This window comes from Zootoca vivipara, chromosome 10 (assembly GCF_965207765.1).
Source record: "Zootoca vivipara chromosome 10, rZooViv2.hap1.1, whole genome shotgun sequence".
NCBI lineage: Eukaryota > Metazoa > Chordata > Lepidosauria > Squamata > Lacertidae > Zootoca > Zootoca vivipara.
Genome location: NC_142593.1, coordinates 43,040,556 through 43,059,944, shown reverse-complemented (window position 1 = coordinate 43,059,944; position 19,389 = coordinate 43,040,556). Strand labels below are relative to the sequence as shown.

At 41.1% G+C, this 19,389-nt stretch overlaps 1 protein-coding gene across 1 annotated transcript in view; it reads right to left on the bottom strand.

Annotated features, from left to right (window-relative positions):
• Window positions 1-19,389, bottom strand: part of HCN1 (hyperpolarization activated cyclic nucleotide gated potassium channel 1) — a 175,036-nt gene that overhangs the window by 44,076 nt on the left and 111,571 nt on the right. Inside the window, exon 4 of the mRNA XM_035100970.3 lies at window positions 11,167-11,385. Coding sequence (XP_034956861.2) covers window positions 11,167-11,385 — 219 coding nt within the window. The remainder of the gene's footprint in view (window positions 1-11,166; window positions 11,386-19,389) is intronic.

The following is a 19,389-nucleotide window of genomic DNA, read 5'->3' as shown; positions in this document are numbered from 1 at the left end:
AGCCTGTCCACATCCTCGGAGGTAACAGATTGAAATTGATCCCACAAAACTTGACTAGACAGGACTCTAGCACTCCCCCGCCCCGGCCCTGCTCCCACGGTGGAGTCTACCTCTTCCCGAATCTGAGCGACTTTATCTGGACACAAATAGGCAATTTAATCTACATTAGGTGAAGAGGAAATTGGCAAAGCAGCGAGTTGTGAGAAAAAGAGAGGAAGAGACTTTGAGTAAGTCCCCTACCAAGCAAAGTCTCTTTTGCAGATATGTTTTGCAGACTGGTAGGACTGATTTTTGATCCTCCCCGCACCTTATCCAGCATGGATGTTTGTGAGGTGGTGTTTGCAAGTTCACTCTCACTGCTTGTCCAAGCTTGTGAGTAACTGGGTATAAATAAAATTATATTTATATTCAATTATATCCTATACAGGAAGAGTCCCACTGGACTCAATGGAATGCACTTCTGAGTTGGCATCTACAGGATTACACTGTAAATGGCTCAGCTACTTGATGTTGTCTTCTTTTGGAAGACCAGTTTGATTTGATGGCAAGCTTGTACATTCTTGTCTGTGAGGTTGTGGCTGCTCAAGCTATCACCAACCCTGTTATGGCCAGGAGCTAGCTAGCAATGCAATGCAATGTTCACTGCTAATGTAATGAACAGCATTTGAAACCCAGTATGTTCACCCTGATTACTGAATGACACAAATCCTCGTTTGCTTACCTGGTAAGGATCAAATTTGTATGCTGTTTGGTAAAACAACAACAACAACCCCCAAACCCTTGATTGCTAGGTTTATTTGATGTTATATATGTTCAGTTTTTCTCCCAATTCAGGAGTAAGGAGATCTGTACAGAGTTGGGCCTAAGTGGGATGCTTTGATTTTATGTGTTGGCTGCACATAATTTGCAGGTGTTCCTACCATAGCTGCCAAGTTCTCCCTTTTTTTTAAGGGAAATTCCTTTATGCTGAATAGGCTTCCTCGCGAGAAAAGGGAAAACTTGGCAGCTATGGTTCCTACTTGAAGAGAATTGAATGTTAAACTGTGGCTCCATTTTCTTAATCAGCCAACTCTTCATCGGAGATAATCCAGTTAAGCACTTTTCCAGAAGGCTCTCAGCACCAAAGTTGTTAAATGGCGGGTGTATCGGAATAGACCCTACAACATCTATTTGCTTGGTTATGGGTTACAAGACTGTACGGGACGCTGTTGGGTCTATCTAGTCCAAAATCCTGTTCCTACAGTGGCCCACCAGATACCTATAAAAATCCTGCAAGCAAGACATGAGCACAACAGCACTCTTCCATTTGTGATCCCCAGCAACTGGTGCTCAAAGGCCTATACCTAGCTATAATGAATAACAGCAAATGATAGTCTTATTTTTTTATAAAAAAAAGTCTGATCCTCTTTCAAGGCTACCCAAAAAGAGGCCAAACCCTGAATTTCAGCTTTGTTGAATGGCCCCAGGTAAGCCATTATGGAAGGTGGGAGAGCTGATGAGGATGATATCTGAAGATATTACCCCGCTTCCATGAAATTTCAGCGTGAGGTTTTTCCCCCCCCAATTATTATTACATCAAAGTAAATTAAGTTATGATCATTGTGTTCTATATTCTGATTCCATGGGAACAAACCAAGAACATGTATCTTCTTCAAAAAATTCACTCAAACTTAATTAATTTCTCAATCATTGTAACTGAAATGAACAATAGTAAGACATTGTATAAACTGGTTATTGAGATGAAATGTTTAATTACTGAGCGGAAGTTAAATGGTATTATAAAAATTCTGGGAAGGTAATTAGTAAGGGGTCCTGGATGAGGAAATGAGCAGACAGACATGGCAAGCAGAAGACTGCTCAGAATGTTAAAAATAACTGCATTTCTTTGTTGAGGGGAAAAAGGCAGTGAGGCCATCATACCACCTTTAACAAACAGTTACAATTATTATTAGCTTGATAGCTCTAAGTATGTGTATAGCCTTCTTGGCAGAAAATAAACCAAGTAAGATGAACCCCTTTTGCTAAGGGAAGGGATGGGAAGTGAAGGTTAATTTTTTTTGGGGGGGGGAGTACTTGGAGCGCATGGTATAGGTTCACACATAATGCTAAACCATGGCTAACTAAAATGTCGACCATCGTTAATAAACCACAGTTAAACCGAGACACTTGGAAGATAAGCACTTAAACCTTGGTTCTCATCACAGAATAGTTAATAGTACCAATGAGAGCAGCTGAGCCTTAGAGCAGTTTAATTCTTTTGCCATTCTTCACTCGCAGCTTTGAAGCTTCGGGGCAGTGACAGTCCTTCACCATGGTTAAGGAGTAGGTCTGGATTTGCACATAATGCTAAACTATAGTTCACATTAACTAAGCTTTATAAAGCAGCTATAAACCTTGGTCGACAAGTGGTTTTTGGCCATAGTTATTATATAAGCTATAGTAAAGCTGCTGTGATGGGTTTGTGCATAATGCTAAGCCATAGTTTAGTGTTATGTGAGAACCATGCCTTTCTGTGATAGCCTAACTGTTTGCCTGATATGTCTGTGTATCGGATGGCATGAAGTCATCTAGTGGGGTGGGGGAAAACATACCTCATTTCACATTCAGTCAGTCATGAACAAGCTGTTAATCAAACCAAGTAGAAGGTGTTTTGGCTATACTTGACAAATATCCCACAATTTAAAGAAAATGACCCCTCCTGCGCTAAACATAGGGCCGACATATGTCCGGAATTTCCAGGACATATCCGGGATTCATCTGCTGAAAATACCGCCCAGGTGGAATTTTCAGAAATTGGTTAAAATGTGCAGGAAAATCTGGGTGTATGGCAGCTCTTATTAGAAGTTTTGGTTTTTTGGTGAAATTTCTAAAAACATTCTTTTAAAATAGCTCAAAAACTTTTGAGGGGGGGAAAGCTTTTGCTACTACTACTACTACTACTAGCAATCACCAAGGTAAATAAATACAAGCAACCTTCTTATTTTCCTTACTGTTCAACAGATGGTACAATTAAGAATCCCAAGGCACAAGCTAAATAACTGTATCTAAATAGCACTGAAAGAGAACACCCATTAAACCCAAATGACTAAAAAACCCAAACTTTTAAAATCATACTGAGGTTTCTTGACATTGATCATGCCCCAGCCACACCATGAAATGGTTTTGATTACTCACATTATTTCACCCAGAGTGGCATGTACTATAATTTCAGCTATTTCTTAGGCTGAATCAGTAAAATCATTTTATATGAAGAACTGATTGGAGGAGGACTGTTATTGGCCAAATGGTATAGTTATGCCATTTAACTGTGACTTTCTATGTTCTTTAAATACAGAGCTAGGCAAAGCAATGGCCTGGGATCTAAACCCACTTATATTACAATCTTAACAATGTCTGAGCTCCAATCCCCAAAATCTCCAGGTAGGGCTGGGAACCTTTTCTGTCTGAAAACCAGAAGACTATTGCCGTTTTGTGTGGAGACACTGAGCTACATGGACCATTGGAAAGATTAGGGATGAAGTAGGTTCCTGTGTTTCTAAGCTTTGTCCTCTAGCATTGCAGACTAACTTCACCTAGCAATGCTAGAGGACAATGCATCAATATACAGAATCAAAAATTGGTTTGAAGTCCACATTGTGGTAATGACTTCACAATATTCAACATGACGATATATCGTGAATCATGATGTGTCCTTGTGCCAAGTAAAAATGGGGGACGGGGGACAGGGATGTGAAGCGGGTCATTGTGATTCCTGCAGCCCTTGTGGCTTTGTACTATAAAATAACAGTTGTAATGATGAGTTAAAAGTAAAGTAAAAATGTGTCAGTTTTAGTAGTAGCTGTTGCCCAGGACATTTAGCTGGCTTATCATGACGTTGAAAATCAGACATCGCTCAGCCCAGACCAACATAAGGAATGGCAGACTCGTAGAGCGAATGACTTCAGATATTCTACTTCAAGCTCACTCTTACAAATGATTGCCTTCTTGTGGGAATACTGTAAACACTACGGTGACTAACTCACAATAGATCTCAGCTCTTCTTCTGTGAACTGGAAAATTGAGACTTGTGATTTTCTGGTTCATGGAAAAGAAAGGGCAATCTAGTGTGAATTAAGTTGCTCCGACATCACACTGCTAATGGAAACAGACCACTAGCATGAGAAGGCATTTTGTGCGATTGGTGCTAGCTAGATTATTGCGGCTGATTTGTTGACAGCACTTTCTTGCTGCAGCCTTCGCCCATTTTACCTGTTTTTCAGTTATGAATATTTCAGTTATGAATATTCTTCCTACACGCTTTCAAGAGTTGGTTTAAGATAGTATATGTCTTTAAAGCAACTTTTTCTCTTCCAGGGATATTTGATAGCATTCTTTATAATCACACGTGTGTACCATATTAAGTGTGGATTGCTCCACTATAACTCATCTTGTCACTTTCTCCTACTTATTAATGAGACACTCTCCTTACAGTAGGGCTTTTGCATAAGGGAAACTGCCTCAGGTAATTTATCATAACTAAGCTGACACAACAAACTCATTTGCCTTTCACTTGCTCACCTTCCTTGTATTCTCTCCTTGCATTTCATGTTAATTATAAAGTATTATGCAGCCGTACTTAAGTAACAGATTGCTTCCCACTGACATTGTCATGTGGCTCAATGGTCAAACTTCCCACTGGCGGAAAGACTTTAGGGCTTCCTTTGTTTCTGGGTGTTTTACGGTCACCCAGATTTTGTCCATTACACATCAATGGGCAAATCCCACCAATAACTGTTATTATTTTACAATATCTCATGCAAGTGTCTCAGAATTAGCATAAGGTTTGGTCCAGACAACATCAAACACCTGATTCACTCTTCCTAATGACGTCAATGGGACATGACCTCCAGAAATGGGTCATGTTACTTTGCTCACTGTGTGTTTTCCACACACACACACACACACACACACACACACACAGCACAAAAATAAAAATAGACACATCAAAACACTTCCCTGGCAAAAATCTTTAGACTATCATAGAGATCATTTTTTACACACTGTACTTTTTCTACTAAGCTTTCAGCAGATTTCTTTTGCTATGTTTCTCACCCCTTAAACTGCCACAAATATCGATCATGCAATATTATATTTTGTTTCATCATGCAGCTTCAATAGCATCGGAAAGCTTTGATTCCGCTTTGTAGGACAGAAGGCACAGGCTAAAGGTGTTATCCAAGGAACACTTCTACCGGAAATATTAACTATGTGCTCTCAGCAGTCAACAAGAGCCAGCAAAGCACACCAAGAATCAAACTAATGCTTTGAAATACAGAAGTGGAAAAAACAAATGAACACTTCAGTGAACCCAGCGATATGGATCACAGTGTTGCTTTACATGTGCATGCACACTGTGCGGAAAGGGGTAGGGGAAACACAGGATTTGCTACCAATCTCTCAGCCTGTCTAATGACAGCAGGGAACCCACAGAGGGCTGGTAAACACACACATGTTTATCGCTTGATAATTGCATGGTGATGACCTGCACATATGGATCAAGCCTTCATCAATGTTATCACAAATGTTTTCTTTCCAGTACCTTGACTCTCATTGTTCCACATACAGTATGCAGTTGTGAATCATGAAGTATACAGTTCTCTAGCATAGAGCAATCAAATGATAGGCATGCTATGTATGGGTTAGAGATGAAGGACTCTAAGCGCTCCTTTATTTCTCAGTATTGCACTATCAATGTTCAGGTTGCCTCAGATACCATTTAATTCCAGACTTCTTCGACCTGGGACCCTCCAGAAGTATGGGACTACAACTCCCATCATCCCCGATCATTGGGAAGAATAAGGTTTATAGTGCAGCAACATCTGAAAGGCACCATGTTAGCTACTCCTGGTCTGTACACAGAACCCCTGGTTCCAGTCTTAGCAAATGTTTGATATCTGAGCACTCAGTTCTTCTATTTCTTTTCTGGCTGAAGAGTTTCAGGACAGGTTTTGCTAAAGCATGATGATTTGTATGTAAATATTCAGCAGTACATCAGAGAATTATATAGAGAGCTCACAGACTGGGCTACCAAGTTTTCAGTAGGTAATCTAACTGATTTCGGGGGAACTTTGAGACAGCGTGGTGTAGTGGTTAGAGGACTGGACCAAGACCATGGTTCAAATCCACACTCAACCATGTAGCTAACTTTGTGACCTTGGGCCTGTCACTGCCTCTCAGTGTAACCTACCTTACAGGGTTGTTGTGAGAATAAAATCGGGAACAGGGAGAGCCATGTATGCCACCTTGAGCTCCTTGGAGGAAAGGTGGAATATAATAAGAATAAGAATAATAAACTTTCCATTATAGATAAATGACCAAAGATATACCCCCAATTGCTCCCCCCCATAAGAGCGGAAAATTGGTTCTAAACTCTTATTCACTTTGTATTGCTCTCCCCTGACTTTTTCTTGGGCCAACATCATAGAATTATAGAGCTGAAGGGACCAGAAGAGTCATCTAGTCCAACCCCTTGCAATGCAGGACTCTTTCCCCCAATGTGGGGTTCGAACACACAACCCTAAGATTATGAGTCTCATGCTCTACCAACTGAGCTATCAGGTTGAGATGATAGGCCATCCTTGTCACAAACATCTCCAATCTCAGCAGTCTGAAACATGGTTTTTAAAAGTTTGTAATGTGTACTAGAACAGGCTGTGCACACATAGATTGGCAGGATTGCAACCTTGGGCTTCTTTCATTAGGAATATCTCAGTAAAAGGCAGCACAGGTTCGAGCACAGACACAAAAAGATGCCTGCAAAGTTAGATTCCCCATCTAACATCTTTCCCACAGAACTGATTTAATTTTGCTATGAAAAATCTGCTGTCTTCGCAATGAGCTTACTGCACATTTTCCTGTGCAATACTGTGAGAAAACCACTGCATAACTCAAGATGAAAGGACATTTTACAGGTAAATTCCCATGACAAAGGAAATGGGGTGTGTGTGTGGGGGGGAAGGATTGTGTCATTTGTCATCTCCAGAGCCAGTGGAATCCAGGAGAAAAACAAACTGTATTTATACATGACATGTGTATTTTATTTGTATTAAATGTACCATATTTTGGGAGTGTTATTTGGAGAATTGCAACGAATATACAGGGAATATTGGGGATGAAAAAAGAACCAATGATCTTCTACAAGAATACCACAAGCATAGCAGAAGTCACTTGTTCATTCCAACGAACTAAGGCTATCATGAGTCTGCCAAGAAATTCTGGCTGTTCAGAGCTGTCTATGAAAAGAGTCTGAAAAACTAGGGGAAGGGAGATGGTATGGAGGAATGTTGGTGGAAAAGGGCTGAGCACTCTGCATGGTGTGTGTGTGTGTGTGTGTGTGTGTGTGTGTGTGTGTGCAGGCATGTTTCTGTGGCCCACAGCTCCTTTGTTCAGCATGCTGTAGTCCAGCGGCCATTTGAGTTGTCAGCCATTGTCCTTTAATCTGCTTTCGTCTCCTGCCAATTCCGAACAGCTTCCAGCCTTTTTGTCCATTCTGCAAACTATTTGAAACCATCTAATTTCGAAAAGTTCAAGCAGACTGTTCAATGATTTTAAATCACTGAAATATCGGAGGTTGGGAACAGAAGACCTCTGTTAGGGCCACCTGCTACCAAAGGGTCCCGAAAACAGCCATCAAAATCTCGGGTAGGTGGATTTTGTTGGTTGAAGCTGTTCAGCAATTCTAACATTTGCATAATGCAAGCTAGCCTACATAAATTGAATACTAAATGGATCTGATGGATTATTTCCCTAAAGCAGGTGGCACCAAAGTGATTATTACTATCAGTTTTGCTCAAGTATCTGTCAAAGTCGAAATCTATTATGCGGCATGAAATACAAACGCTAAAAAATAATGACAGAAACAAGACCAGAAAAATAACAGCAGCGCTCTTCCTTAGTACGTTTTGAAATTATCTGGATTTCAAGACCAAGAAAAATGGATCCAGCTATAAAAGAATCCCAGCACCCTTTTATCATAGAAATACTGATAATTCGCCTGATGATTTTATATCCTCCTTTAGTCAAATAAATGTTTACAGGAAAATAAGCCTATTTTTAACATGCAGAAATGTGGTGACAGAACAGGAAGCGAAGAAACATAGTCTTTGAAACAGCCATTTATCCTCTTTGCAAGCAAAAGAGAATAATCCTTATCAGAGGCTTGCATGATACTCATTCAGCATCATTCAGTGCATTCAGTTTTCAGCCCCGCGAGGGACACAGGGTGAAACAAAAAGAGTAGTACTAGAGCCAAAGAAACAGATGATGGCTTCTGTCTATCATTTAAACTTTTAATATTTAGTTTTTCTATCTGAACGGTAGAGCCCAAGAGACTTGAAATAGATAATGTCTTAAGATAACCCAGCCAAAATACACACAAATAAAAGGACATCTTCTGCAGGCAGAGTTTGCATTATGTAATTCTGGATTTGCAATCTATGGGCATGGTAGAGGTAGTCTGCCCTATCAAATCTTAATAGCAAGAGTCTTCCATTTCTCAGTGCCAGATACCGCAGAGAGAATGTACGAGAAACCTAATACGAACTCCTGGCACTCAAAGACCTTCAAAAAGCATAGGGGTGATTTCAAACATAAATCTTAATTGCCTAATGATTGGCATTTGTATTAATTTATATATGATAAGCTTCCATCAACAAGTGGCCACCAAGGGTTGACTTGTGGAAATCTAAATATTACAGGATTTTCAAAATTCTGGGGTGGAGGGGGAATACTTATTCACAACAAAGAAAAATAAATAACCATTTAATTCAGTGTTTCCTTTGTTTATGTGAGTGAAACGGGTCAACGAAAATCTAATTTAATGGTTTACTTGCTCTTGTACAAAAAAAATGCAATTGTTAAATGCTACCTGAGTTTGAACATATGGGTATTAATTCAGCTTCCATACAAAGACGGGAAAGCCAGTATTTAATACAGTTTACTCTAAATAAATGTTTCTACAAATTTACATTTTCTCTTCCACTACACTATGAACTCATATCTATATTGTCAAGTCGTAATCTTTTAAGTAACAGCTGGTGAGTATTAAAATTTAAAGAATCACCCAATACTAGCATTCTAAAATCCATGATTTTCTCAAGCCAAAAATCATGTGTACTATAGTGTTTATAGAAAAATCACATTTCTGAAAAGTATCAAATCAAAAACAAAAAACATAATATAAACATTGCAAGCAATAGAAAACGTTTCAAACAGCAACACCACTAAAAACATTTAAAAGGCCCAATAAGAACGTGTCTTGTTAACTTTTCTAAAACAGAGAGGGCGGGGACCAAAGATAGCTCTGAAGGGAGGATATTCCACAATCTGGGAGGCACACAGGAGGACGTCCTCTCATGCACACCATCAAGAGGATGTCTTACAGTAGCAGTATCCTAAACTAACATCTCAAACGGAGTCTGGGAAACATTGGCAACTAGCACAATCTTTCAATATTGGAGGAATATAATCCTGAGGCTGCCTAGCAGTCTGGCAGCTGCATTTTGTACCAAATGAAGCATCTAAACCAGTGGTGCCCAACCTTTTTTTGGCCATGCCCCACCTAAGCATCTCTAAAATCCTGATTCCCCCCATGACATATAATTCTTATTATTCAAAAAGTGAACTCCTTTTAGGAGGAAGCCTAAAAGGTCATTAACTTGATCTAACTCATTATCAAATTTCCCCTCTTAAAAATCGAATTGCCCCCCCCCCTGTGGGGCGTGTGCCCCACGTTGGGAACCATGGATCTAGACACTCTTCACGGGGCGGGCGGGCTCTGTGGAGAACAATGCAGCAGTCTAAATGTAATATAACAAAGCATGAAACTGGTCTCCAAGCTTGATTCAGCTCTAGCATCTTCTCCTTTCTTCAGATATTTACTTGGAATGCCAACATCCAACTCAACTACCTGCCATTGACAATTCTACATCAACCCTCTGTCTTTACAAACCCTCATTACTTCATCCCTCTCCCAATGAAGATACTATGATCAGGTTTCATCTACTGCTGATCAAAATGCCTACTGCTTTAGGTTCTTCTGTTCCCTCCCCATTTAGATCAACGGAGCCTTTTGTTAACAGAAAGTTTTATATTACCTTCCTATTTTCAGCTCATCCCCTCATTGAATTTCCTGCAGCCTTGTTGATTGAACAATATCTGTTGCCTCAATCCCCACCCTGCAGAATCTCCTTGCAATGCATTATGCACTTTATTCTTTAAAGCTGGTGTTTTGCCCACATTTATTCCCTCTGTTTATAAGTATTTTCTACTGTATACCTGGCACCGAAGCAAAATAAATTGCAGGTATAATTGTTGGTGGCTGTTTTGCTCCTTCTAATCTACAGAGTGTGACATTCTTAAGGAAGGAAATGACATTTTCCTGATACTTATACACTGTTGCCTCAATCCCCACCCCGCAGACAATACGCTGTTTGTCACACAGTGGTATATGACAGGACAACAGGATCAAATCACACAGGGAGTTTCAGTAGGAAGCTGCACATGAAGTTCAAGAACTTCTTCTTAAGTGTCACAGCGTGGGTTTAATAATCATTTGTAATGTACAATACTTGATTATCAACACAAAGAAATTCTCACAGGCAGTATTATTCTTCCTGCCCCAGAATATTCTCAGTCGCTTTATCTTCTTGGTTTGCACATAACTTTTAGCCATGGTTTATTCAGCTACGGCTGTTTGATCATCGAAACCATACCCACTGGTTTAACTATATTTTGTTTTCTGTCAACAAGCCATGATCTGAAGCCATGATTTGTCATTGGCTTATGAACCTTAGTTTGTTTTAACTATGGCTTGCTGCAAATTTTCTTAACCATAGTTTGTTTGGCTATTTCACCTCAGCAGTTCCCCAAGCTACAAACATGGGAGGTGACAGCAGCTAGAAAATAAGCCAAACTTTGGAGAAATAAACCACGGTCTACTTGTGGTTAGCTCATGGTTTGGTCAACAGACCATGGATTAGTGTTACACGTGAACCAGGCAATTATCTATCATTTCTCTCTCTTTTTATTGTCTGAACAGATTCTGTGAAAACTCTTTCCCCCCAAGATTTAACACAACTTGATAACTAGAGGCCTTGAAAATAAAAGTTGTATTTCTGAGCAAATTACCTTCTCTTGGTACTGACGCCGTGATGAATCCAAAGACTGAATCAGGGCTGTTGCATGACCCACAAACATGGCATAGCAGGTGGCCCCTACAATCATACTCAGCATGGTTATCCAGAGATCCGACATGCTGACAGGGGCTCTGGCTCCGTAACCAATGCAAAGCATGTGGCTCATGGCTTTGAAGAGAGCATATGAGTATTGTTTCCCCCAGGAATCATTCTGCAACAGAGAAAGGTAACAGAAAAAGGGCTTGAGTCAGCTAGGGCAACAAAGGAATCTGAGCCTATGTCAGAAGAAGATAACTTATCTTGAAGGAGCATCCTTGTAATACATAACGCAGAAATGTTAAAAGGGATATTCATTATCTGTACATCGTCACAATAATGCCTTCGAGAATATCAGATATCGATACAATTGCATAGAAAACTGTTTCACATTGGATTTCCTTACCAATATTGTATTCTTAAGCTCACTGGGTGAAAGGGAAAGAAAAGAAGACATTCAAGGCCTTGGGATCAATGTATTATTTTTTTTAAAAAAGGTAATACAGTGGTACCTCAGTTTAAGTACACAATTGGTTCTGGAAGTCTGGACTTAACCTGAAGCGAACTTTCCCATTGAAAGTAATGGAAAGTGGATTAATCCGTTCTAGACGGGTCCATGGAGTACTTAAACTGAAAGTACTCAAACCAAAGCATACTTAAACCGAGGTATGACTGTATTTTGAAAACTAGAAATATAGCTTTACCCTTCATAGAATGATAGGACTGTAGAGCTGGAAGGGACCACAAGAGTCATTTAGTCCAACCCCCTGCAATGCAGGAATCTTTTGCCCAACCTGGGGCTTGAACCCCAATGCGGAGCTCTACCAACTGAGCTCCACATTAGCCAGCCTCCCCAAACCTGATGCTCTTTGGATGTTGACAACTACAATTTCCATCCTCCCTCACCATTTCCCATGCCGGCTGGGGATGATGGAAGCTGCACTCAAAAACATCTGGAGGGCACCAGGATGGGGAAGGCTGGCAATAAGTAATATATTGCAAACCTCTGACAGTGCTGATTACATGGCTAAAGAGGGAGGGGTGAACTGACTCCCCAGCCCTTCCATCTTCCTCCTCTGAACAGGGAATTGGCTGCAAAAGCAGATAGCAGACAATATCTGTTTAGCACTGTGTGTAGAGTCTAAACGCAGTAACCCAGAGCCCCCCATGCCTCCGACTGCTGAAGCACAGGGTAGGATCTGACCTTCTTGTTATTTACTCAGTCAGAGATCATGCATGGATTTCCACCATGGTGTGCAAAGGATGTATGGACTGAGGTTTAGGTAAGTGTGGGTTTTCTATGATTCAGGTGAACACACACACACACACACACACACACACACACACACACAGCCCCTGTACACTTTGGTCCAAACCAGATGGTTTTTAGAAACACGTAATTCAAACTGTAAATCTTTTATTTCCACGTCGACTTTTAAAACAGGGCTATGCTGGAGGAAGCATGCCATCTACCTTGGAAAGGGAGCATTTAATTTCTTATTTGACATCGAGTTTATCACTGGCTTCAGCTTAGTAGTAATCCATTTTAACTGATATAAATAGAATAACATTAATTTGAGGGGGGAAATAAACTATTAAAGACAGTAATTGTGGCAAATACAAAAGCTGTTTATCCAAGGATTGATTATGTAATAAAGCTTGAGGATGTCAGGAAATCTTCACGTTTGTAAAAAGCACCAATTGCTGATTATTTGCAATTAGTCTACCAACTCTAAGCCTTAATTCATAGGTCTTCCTTAGTAATCAGTGTTTAAATACAGTGCATCTCCTGTGTTTAAGGGTCTTTTCTATGCTGCTTAGTCAAGGAATACTCCCTCCCACACAGAGGTCCCACACAGCAAAAGATAACCAGGATGAAGCTAAGCTGCAATCCAATATCCACTAACTCAATGGAGCTTACTTCTGAAAAGGCATGCAGAAGATTTCAACAACTAGCAGAGCAAGCAGTACGATTCAGTTGTAACTGACTTGTTCTATTGAAAATACATGTACGTTCTTTTTCCAATAAGCAGTATATAATCAACTAAAGCGACACCATCATTTTCTTATACTGTGCCACTTCAAGGCTGCAGGCAGGCATGTGTGAATGCTTTCCTGGAACAAAATTATCCTGTTTGAAAAAAAGTCACTGGGTATGTCACTGAGAAGAATAAACAGAACGATTCTTCCTGGCATGCTAGGTTTCTAAGTTCAGGGAAGTGGGCTTCCTCCAACCCTCCTTGCAAGGAAACAAGGCAGCTCAGGACATCATCATCATCATCATCATCATTATTATTATTATTATTATTATTATTATTATCCCCCTTCAGTATTCAACATAAACATTGGTGTATGATGTGTATGGCACCTTGTGCAATGGACTAAAGTAAGTGCCCTTTCCCATCCCACCATGCAAAGGGACATGGTTAAACAGGGGAGACAGAAGAGGAAGTGGAGGGCTGGAGGACCGGAATGGCTGAAAAGCACCTCTTTGGCCATGTCTTTCATCTCCAAAGGCAATGCACATCTTTCACATAGATTAAGGGCCACTAATGTGGCGCCCGCAGGTGCCCATGTGACCGCCACTACCTGATATGCTGCCCGTGAAAGATCTCTGTAAATGCTCCGTCCTCAACAATCCACAATACGGAAGAGACGGCTTGCTCTTCCTGCTCAGTTCCTGTTTCCAGTGGCTTCACCTTTCCAGCATTCCCTAAACATGCTCCCATTTCATTGGATGCCAAGCCTGGCCACTCAGCTGTTCTGAACAGATGGGCTGACTAGGGAGTGGATAGGATATTCCTGTACCATTTTGTAAGTCCTATTTCATGTGGAAACCATTGTGACACCCCACAGCAACCATTTTCTGATCTTACAGAGAGAGAGAGAGAGGCAGGTAGGCAGGCATTTGGGACTGGTGCCCACAACACCTTCTTAAAACCCCAAATGTGTCCACTGGCCTACAATGTTTGGTGACCTCTGATGCTGTTCTTAAATTGTTCTTTAATCCACAGCCTCACCTCTTTTTTAAAAACCAGGACAGATGGCAAGGCATGCACTCTTTCTAGTTTGAGGATGGATGATTGATTCATCGTCACAGGTAGAAATGTGCCTTCGCCACCCTCAAAACTACAAGGCAGCCACCATCCCAGGTAACCACCTGTTGTTTAATGGTGTTTTCAAGTTTTGATGAAGTTATTCCTGGGAGATTTTCTCTCGTCAAGCAAATCAGCTCTGTTGCCACACAGCAGCTTCCTCCCTTAGGCAAGGCTTATCATCACTCATCCATACACCCGCATTCAGATATAAATTGATTCAGAAATTTTGAAGCTTGAAGGTTATTGCCTAAATGGGGCTTTCCTTCTCTTGTTACGGCAGGCTAGTTCCAGCTGTCACAGCCTGGTGGTGCGGGTTTGCAGAATTATTGCCCCAAAGCAGATGCTTCTGCTTTGCAGCAAAAAGGGAAAATAAATTATTGGCTGTTTCCAGTGATATTTTGAGCACAAATGCTTTGAATTTTGTTTTTTGCTCTGGACCCTGCCGCCTCATTCTTTTCTCACAGAAGGATTTGCAATATTCATTAGCAAAGCAACATTTTAAGGAATATTGGGTTTTCCTTTGAACTGAAGCTGGTTCGGCAGTAGTATTTCTCAGGAAAGTACAGAATAGTTATGGATGGTGGCTAACGTGTGTTCACAGCTTTAAAAGAAACAGTAGTGGGAGTGCTCTGGATTTAGCACAAATGGTAACATGCATGGCCTCAGTCTAGAATTTTTCTCTTTGGGAAATTAAGAAAATGAAGTCCCTGAAATCTGCAGAATTTTTTCCCCTCGTGGAATTAAAATCCTTCTCTCGGAATGTCTCTGTGACTTGTTAGAAAGTTAGCTTGCTTCTCTTTCCTTGTCCTCTTTTGTTAATTAAAATATTGAAAATAGAACGTCGTTAGTGACCGAGACATTATACAACAGACTACTGCTGAAAGATTATGGCCAAGCCAAGTTTTGACTTGGTAACAGTGGTGATCTGATAAGAAAATAAAAACAGATGGTTCCTAAGTTTTATATAGTAACAAGTCTTGGAGACAGACAGTTGAAGGAGTGAAGTGATATAAACCTGACTAGCTATTCCACGGCATGTTCTCTCTCCAAGAAGTGCAAATGGAACCTCCAAGGCAATGGAAGCTGTTTACAAGAAAACTGTGTGTTGGCGGGGGGTGGGGGGTGGGCATCTCTCGGCTGATGCATACTTTCCACAGCAAACAATACATTTTGCAGAAATACTCAGTGTACAATGTGGAAACCACCAAGTATAAAGCACCTCCTGTGCAGAAACAGTCTTTATGGAAATTTACATTTCCATGCCCCAGGAATTCACAGCAGTAAGATGCTGAATGTGAACATCGATGCTCAAGCCAGTGGATCAGAGGAACACAGGGGCAATCTTATATTCTCAAATTGGTTTTGTGTGTGTGTGTGTGTGTGTGTGTGTGTGTGTGTGTGTTTTGAAATTGGCCAAGATGGAAGCATGTTAAACACAAGCCTTGGTATTTTTATGCATGCTGTGATCCTATCTGCTTTACGTTTTAAATGTACTAGTTACAGGTAGATAGCCGTGTTGGTCTGATGCAGTTAAAAAAAAATCCTTCCAGTAGCACCTTAGAGACCAACTAAGTTTGTCATAGGTATGAGCTTTCGTGTGCATGCACACTTCTTCAGATACACTGAAACAGAAGCCACCAGACCCTATGTATAGTCAGAGGGTGGGGAGGGGTATTACTCAGAAGGGTGGTGGGAATGGGTGATTGATTGGCTGATAGGAGTAGTAAACCTGTTGATGACTGTTAACGACTGTTAACGACTGCAATTGGTCTTGCAGGAAAAAGCAAGGGCTGAGGTGCTAAAGAAAGCTTGATCATGCATAATGAGATAAGAATCCAGTGTCCTTATTCAGACCAGGTCTCTCCATGGTTTTAAGCTTGGCAATGAGTTGCAATTCAGCAACTTATCTTTCCAGCAACTTCTCTTTCCAATTTAAATGTAGCCATTCACCTTGTTTTAAGTCCTGACTGTTGTAAGTCCTGACTGTGGGTCCTGAACTACTTTCTCAGGGAGGGCTGTGTACCTGTCCTCTATCTGGTCATGCATGGGTGCTGTGCAGTGGGTACTCCCTTTCCTTGGCGTGTTTTACTCTAGTTAAGAGCAACTAAGAGGCGGTGGACCTTTGGGACATAGGAAATTGCCTTAAACCAAGTCAGACTCTTTGTCCGTCTCGTTCAGTATTATCTACTCTGGCTGGCAGTGGCTCACCAGGGTTTCAGGCAGGGGGCATTCCCAGCCGTGCTGGCAAGATGCCAGGAATTAAAATGCAATGCAATGCAGGTGCTCTACCACTGAGCAATTGCTGTACCCTTGCCTGCAGAGATGACTGGAGATTAGTGGGGTCATGGCTGCCTGTGCTACTGGGACTCATGGAAAGGCAATTTTCTGAAATCATTGTGTGCGCTGCGTGCGTATGTTGATTCAGTTGTTTGTCTCCTTGTTGACCCGAGTTCACTGGTTACTTCTGCCTGTGGACAGCATGGTGGACTTTGCGGGTGTTTCCATGGGTGATGCACACCATTGCTCCACTGTTTCCAAGTAGTTTCCCATCCCCTCCTGAGCTGGGTGCCATACACGTCTCTTTCCCCCTTCAAATTATAGGCTACAGGATACCTTGGCCCAATATCCACTTTGCATCATTTATATATATCAGAGCAAGTCCTTAAGAAATTCTCCAATAATTACACATAGCACAGATGCTCTTCAGGGAATCTCAGGTCTGGGGGCCAAATGCAGCCCTCTAGTCCCCCCCTTAAAACTCTCTCCAGGCTACACCCTTCACTGCTTTACACCCTAAATGTTTTTCACCAGCTTGGATTGCATCCTTGAATTCCGATAATGCCTCTTTCTTGCCCAGTTGGAGGACAGAGAGGGATGCGTAGAAACTAGTCTACTATACACAGGCAAATTTACATTTGTTGCTCCACTCACATTTGACTCTGGCCCTGCTCACTACTAACATGTGGCCCTTACAAGGTTGCCTGGAAAGGAATGTGCCCCCCCCCCCAGTAGAAAAAGGGTCCCCAGTCACAGTGTAAATAGCATAATGGTAATGCCACTAGAAAGTGCAGAGATGCTTAGCAATCATTTCAAACACCTTTCTGAACGGAAACATAGCATATCTATGCACATCTGAGCACTAAGCCACGGTGTTCTGATTACAGGATATCTACAAAATTACTCTGCAGCGCAAATATAGAATCCACCTGCTAGTCTTCTTTAAAGGAAAACTACATTGGGAGTTCTAAAAATGTAAAGATGTAAATGTTGTTGCTTAATTCAGCCATTTCACAGGAAGCAAAAATGGGGGGCAAGAAAACAAGGTAGGGAATGTTTATTCTAAGTATTTGATACCGCTCTTCAAGCATATTCCTATGGCAGTTGTTTTTGTTTTTTTAAAAAAAAGAATAAAACAGATAGCATGTAAATAAATAAGTAAAAAGAAAAAAGAAAAGGTAAAAGCCACAAAAACTATACAGGCAGTGGTAAATAAATAAATAAAAATCCGCATGAATAAAATTGCCCCTCAAAATCTCAGGAAAATAAAAAAGGACAATAAAATGGATTCCAGGCAAAGATCTCTAGGGACTACAAATAGAATGCCCTATCATAGATTGGAAAATATCCAGGAAAAATTCACACAGCCTGGATAGCTCAGCTGGTTAGAGAATGGGGCTGATAACACCAAGGTTGCAGGTTCGTTCCCAATAATGGACAGCTGCTTATTCCTGCATTGCAGGGGGCTGGACTAGATTATCCTCAGGGTGCCTTCCAACTCCACAATTCTATGATTCAATCTCATTCCTAAAGCAAGCACCCGTTGTACCTATGCTTCTGTGTTCATGTGTCATTTCAGTTGCAGTTAGTGGCCTGGTTCACACGCTATCCTAAGCCAAACTATGGTTTAGTAAGATTAAGCAAGCATGTGGGTACAGACAAGGAAAATCACAACTCACTTCCCTCCTCCTCCAGTATTGCTGTCATCGTTCTACCAAAAACTAAGCCATGGTTTGGCTTAGTGTTATGCGTGAACCTGGACTCATGGTTTGTATCACTCCCAACAAGCCAGGTTTACTGCTCATGGTTTGTCTGGGGAAAACAAACCACAAGCCCAGGTTTGCATGGAATACTAAGCCAAACCATGGTTTAGCTCCAGATAGTGGTAACAGGAAGACTGGAGGAGGAGTAAAGCAGCTGTAAATTTCTTTTTGAGTACCTAAATATGTGCTTGCTCTTGGTAAGCCACTGTATTTGGCTTAGTGCTACGTGCAAACAAGACCAGTAAGTTGCTTTCTTCGATTTCAGGAACTGTGTGTTCTTTGTATTTAAAATGGCATTCTGCTGTTGCAAGGCCTTGGGGGAATTGCTAAACCTGCGTTCTACCTACAACTCCCGGGCCTACAATCTAAGGAACAATTCATCATGATGTTGTTTCTGTTCCTTCATTTCAAGGAGACTTGCACAGGAATAGAGTTTTGCAAAATGAATTCTGACACCCCAGTCCCATGCATCAGATAACTAGCCACAGTTGTTGCAAAAGTAGGATTCTGAGATACATATGTTGGTGCATTTCTCCACCGGGAGCTATTTAGCCATCACTAAAGAAAGAAGAAAAACAGAGCATATATGGAAACTAAGAAGGTACATAAAATGCCAGTTTATTCTCTTTATAGCCATCATTCTGCCTCTTTTACCCAGAGAAAGAGAAAAATGCATTCGAGGGATTTGACTTCCTCTCATTGAGTGCAGTGCTATAGCCATTACCTGGGAGTAAGCCCATTAAATTCAATGGGCCTTATGTTTGTGGGGCCAGGCTGCCAACAGCAACAGAAAAAAGAGATTGTGTGTGGTGAAGCTAAGCTACTGCAAGTGAGTGCCCCAACCCTAAGAAACTGTTGGAAAATATCTGCTCCCTCTGGGGAATTTCAGCAAAGTTGTCCCAATTTCTATGCCCCTAGAACACAAAGGGAAATTTTGAGAGGCCATTTGCACACAACTCTATTTCACAAAGCAAAACAATCTTGCTAACCCTAACTCCGGTGCAAGAATCATTGGGATAAGCATCATCTCCAAAACCACCT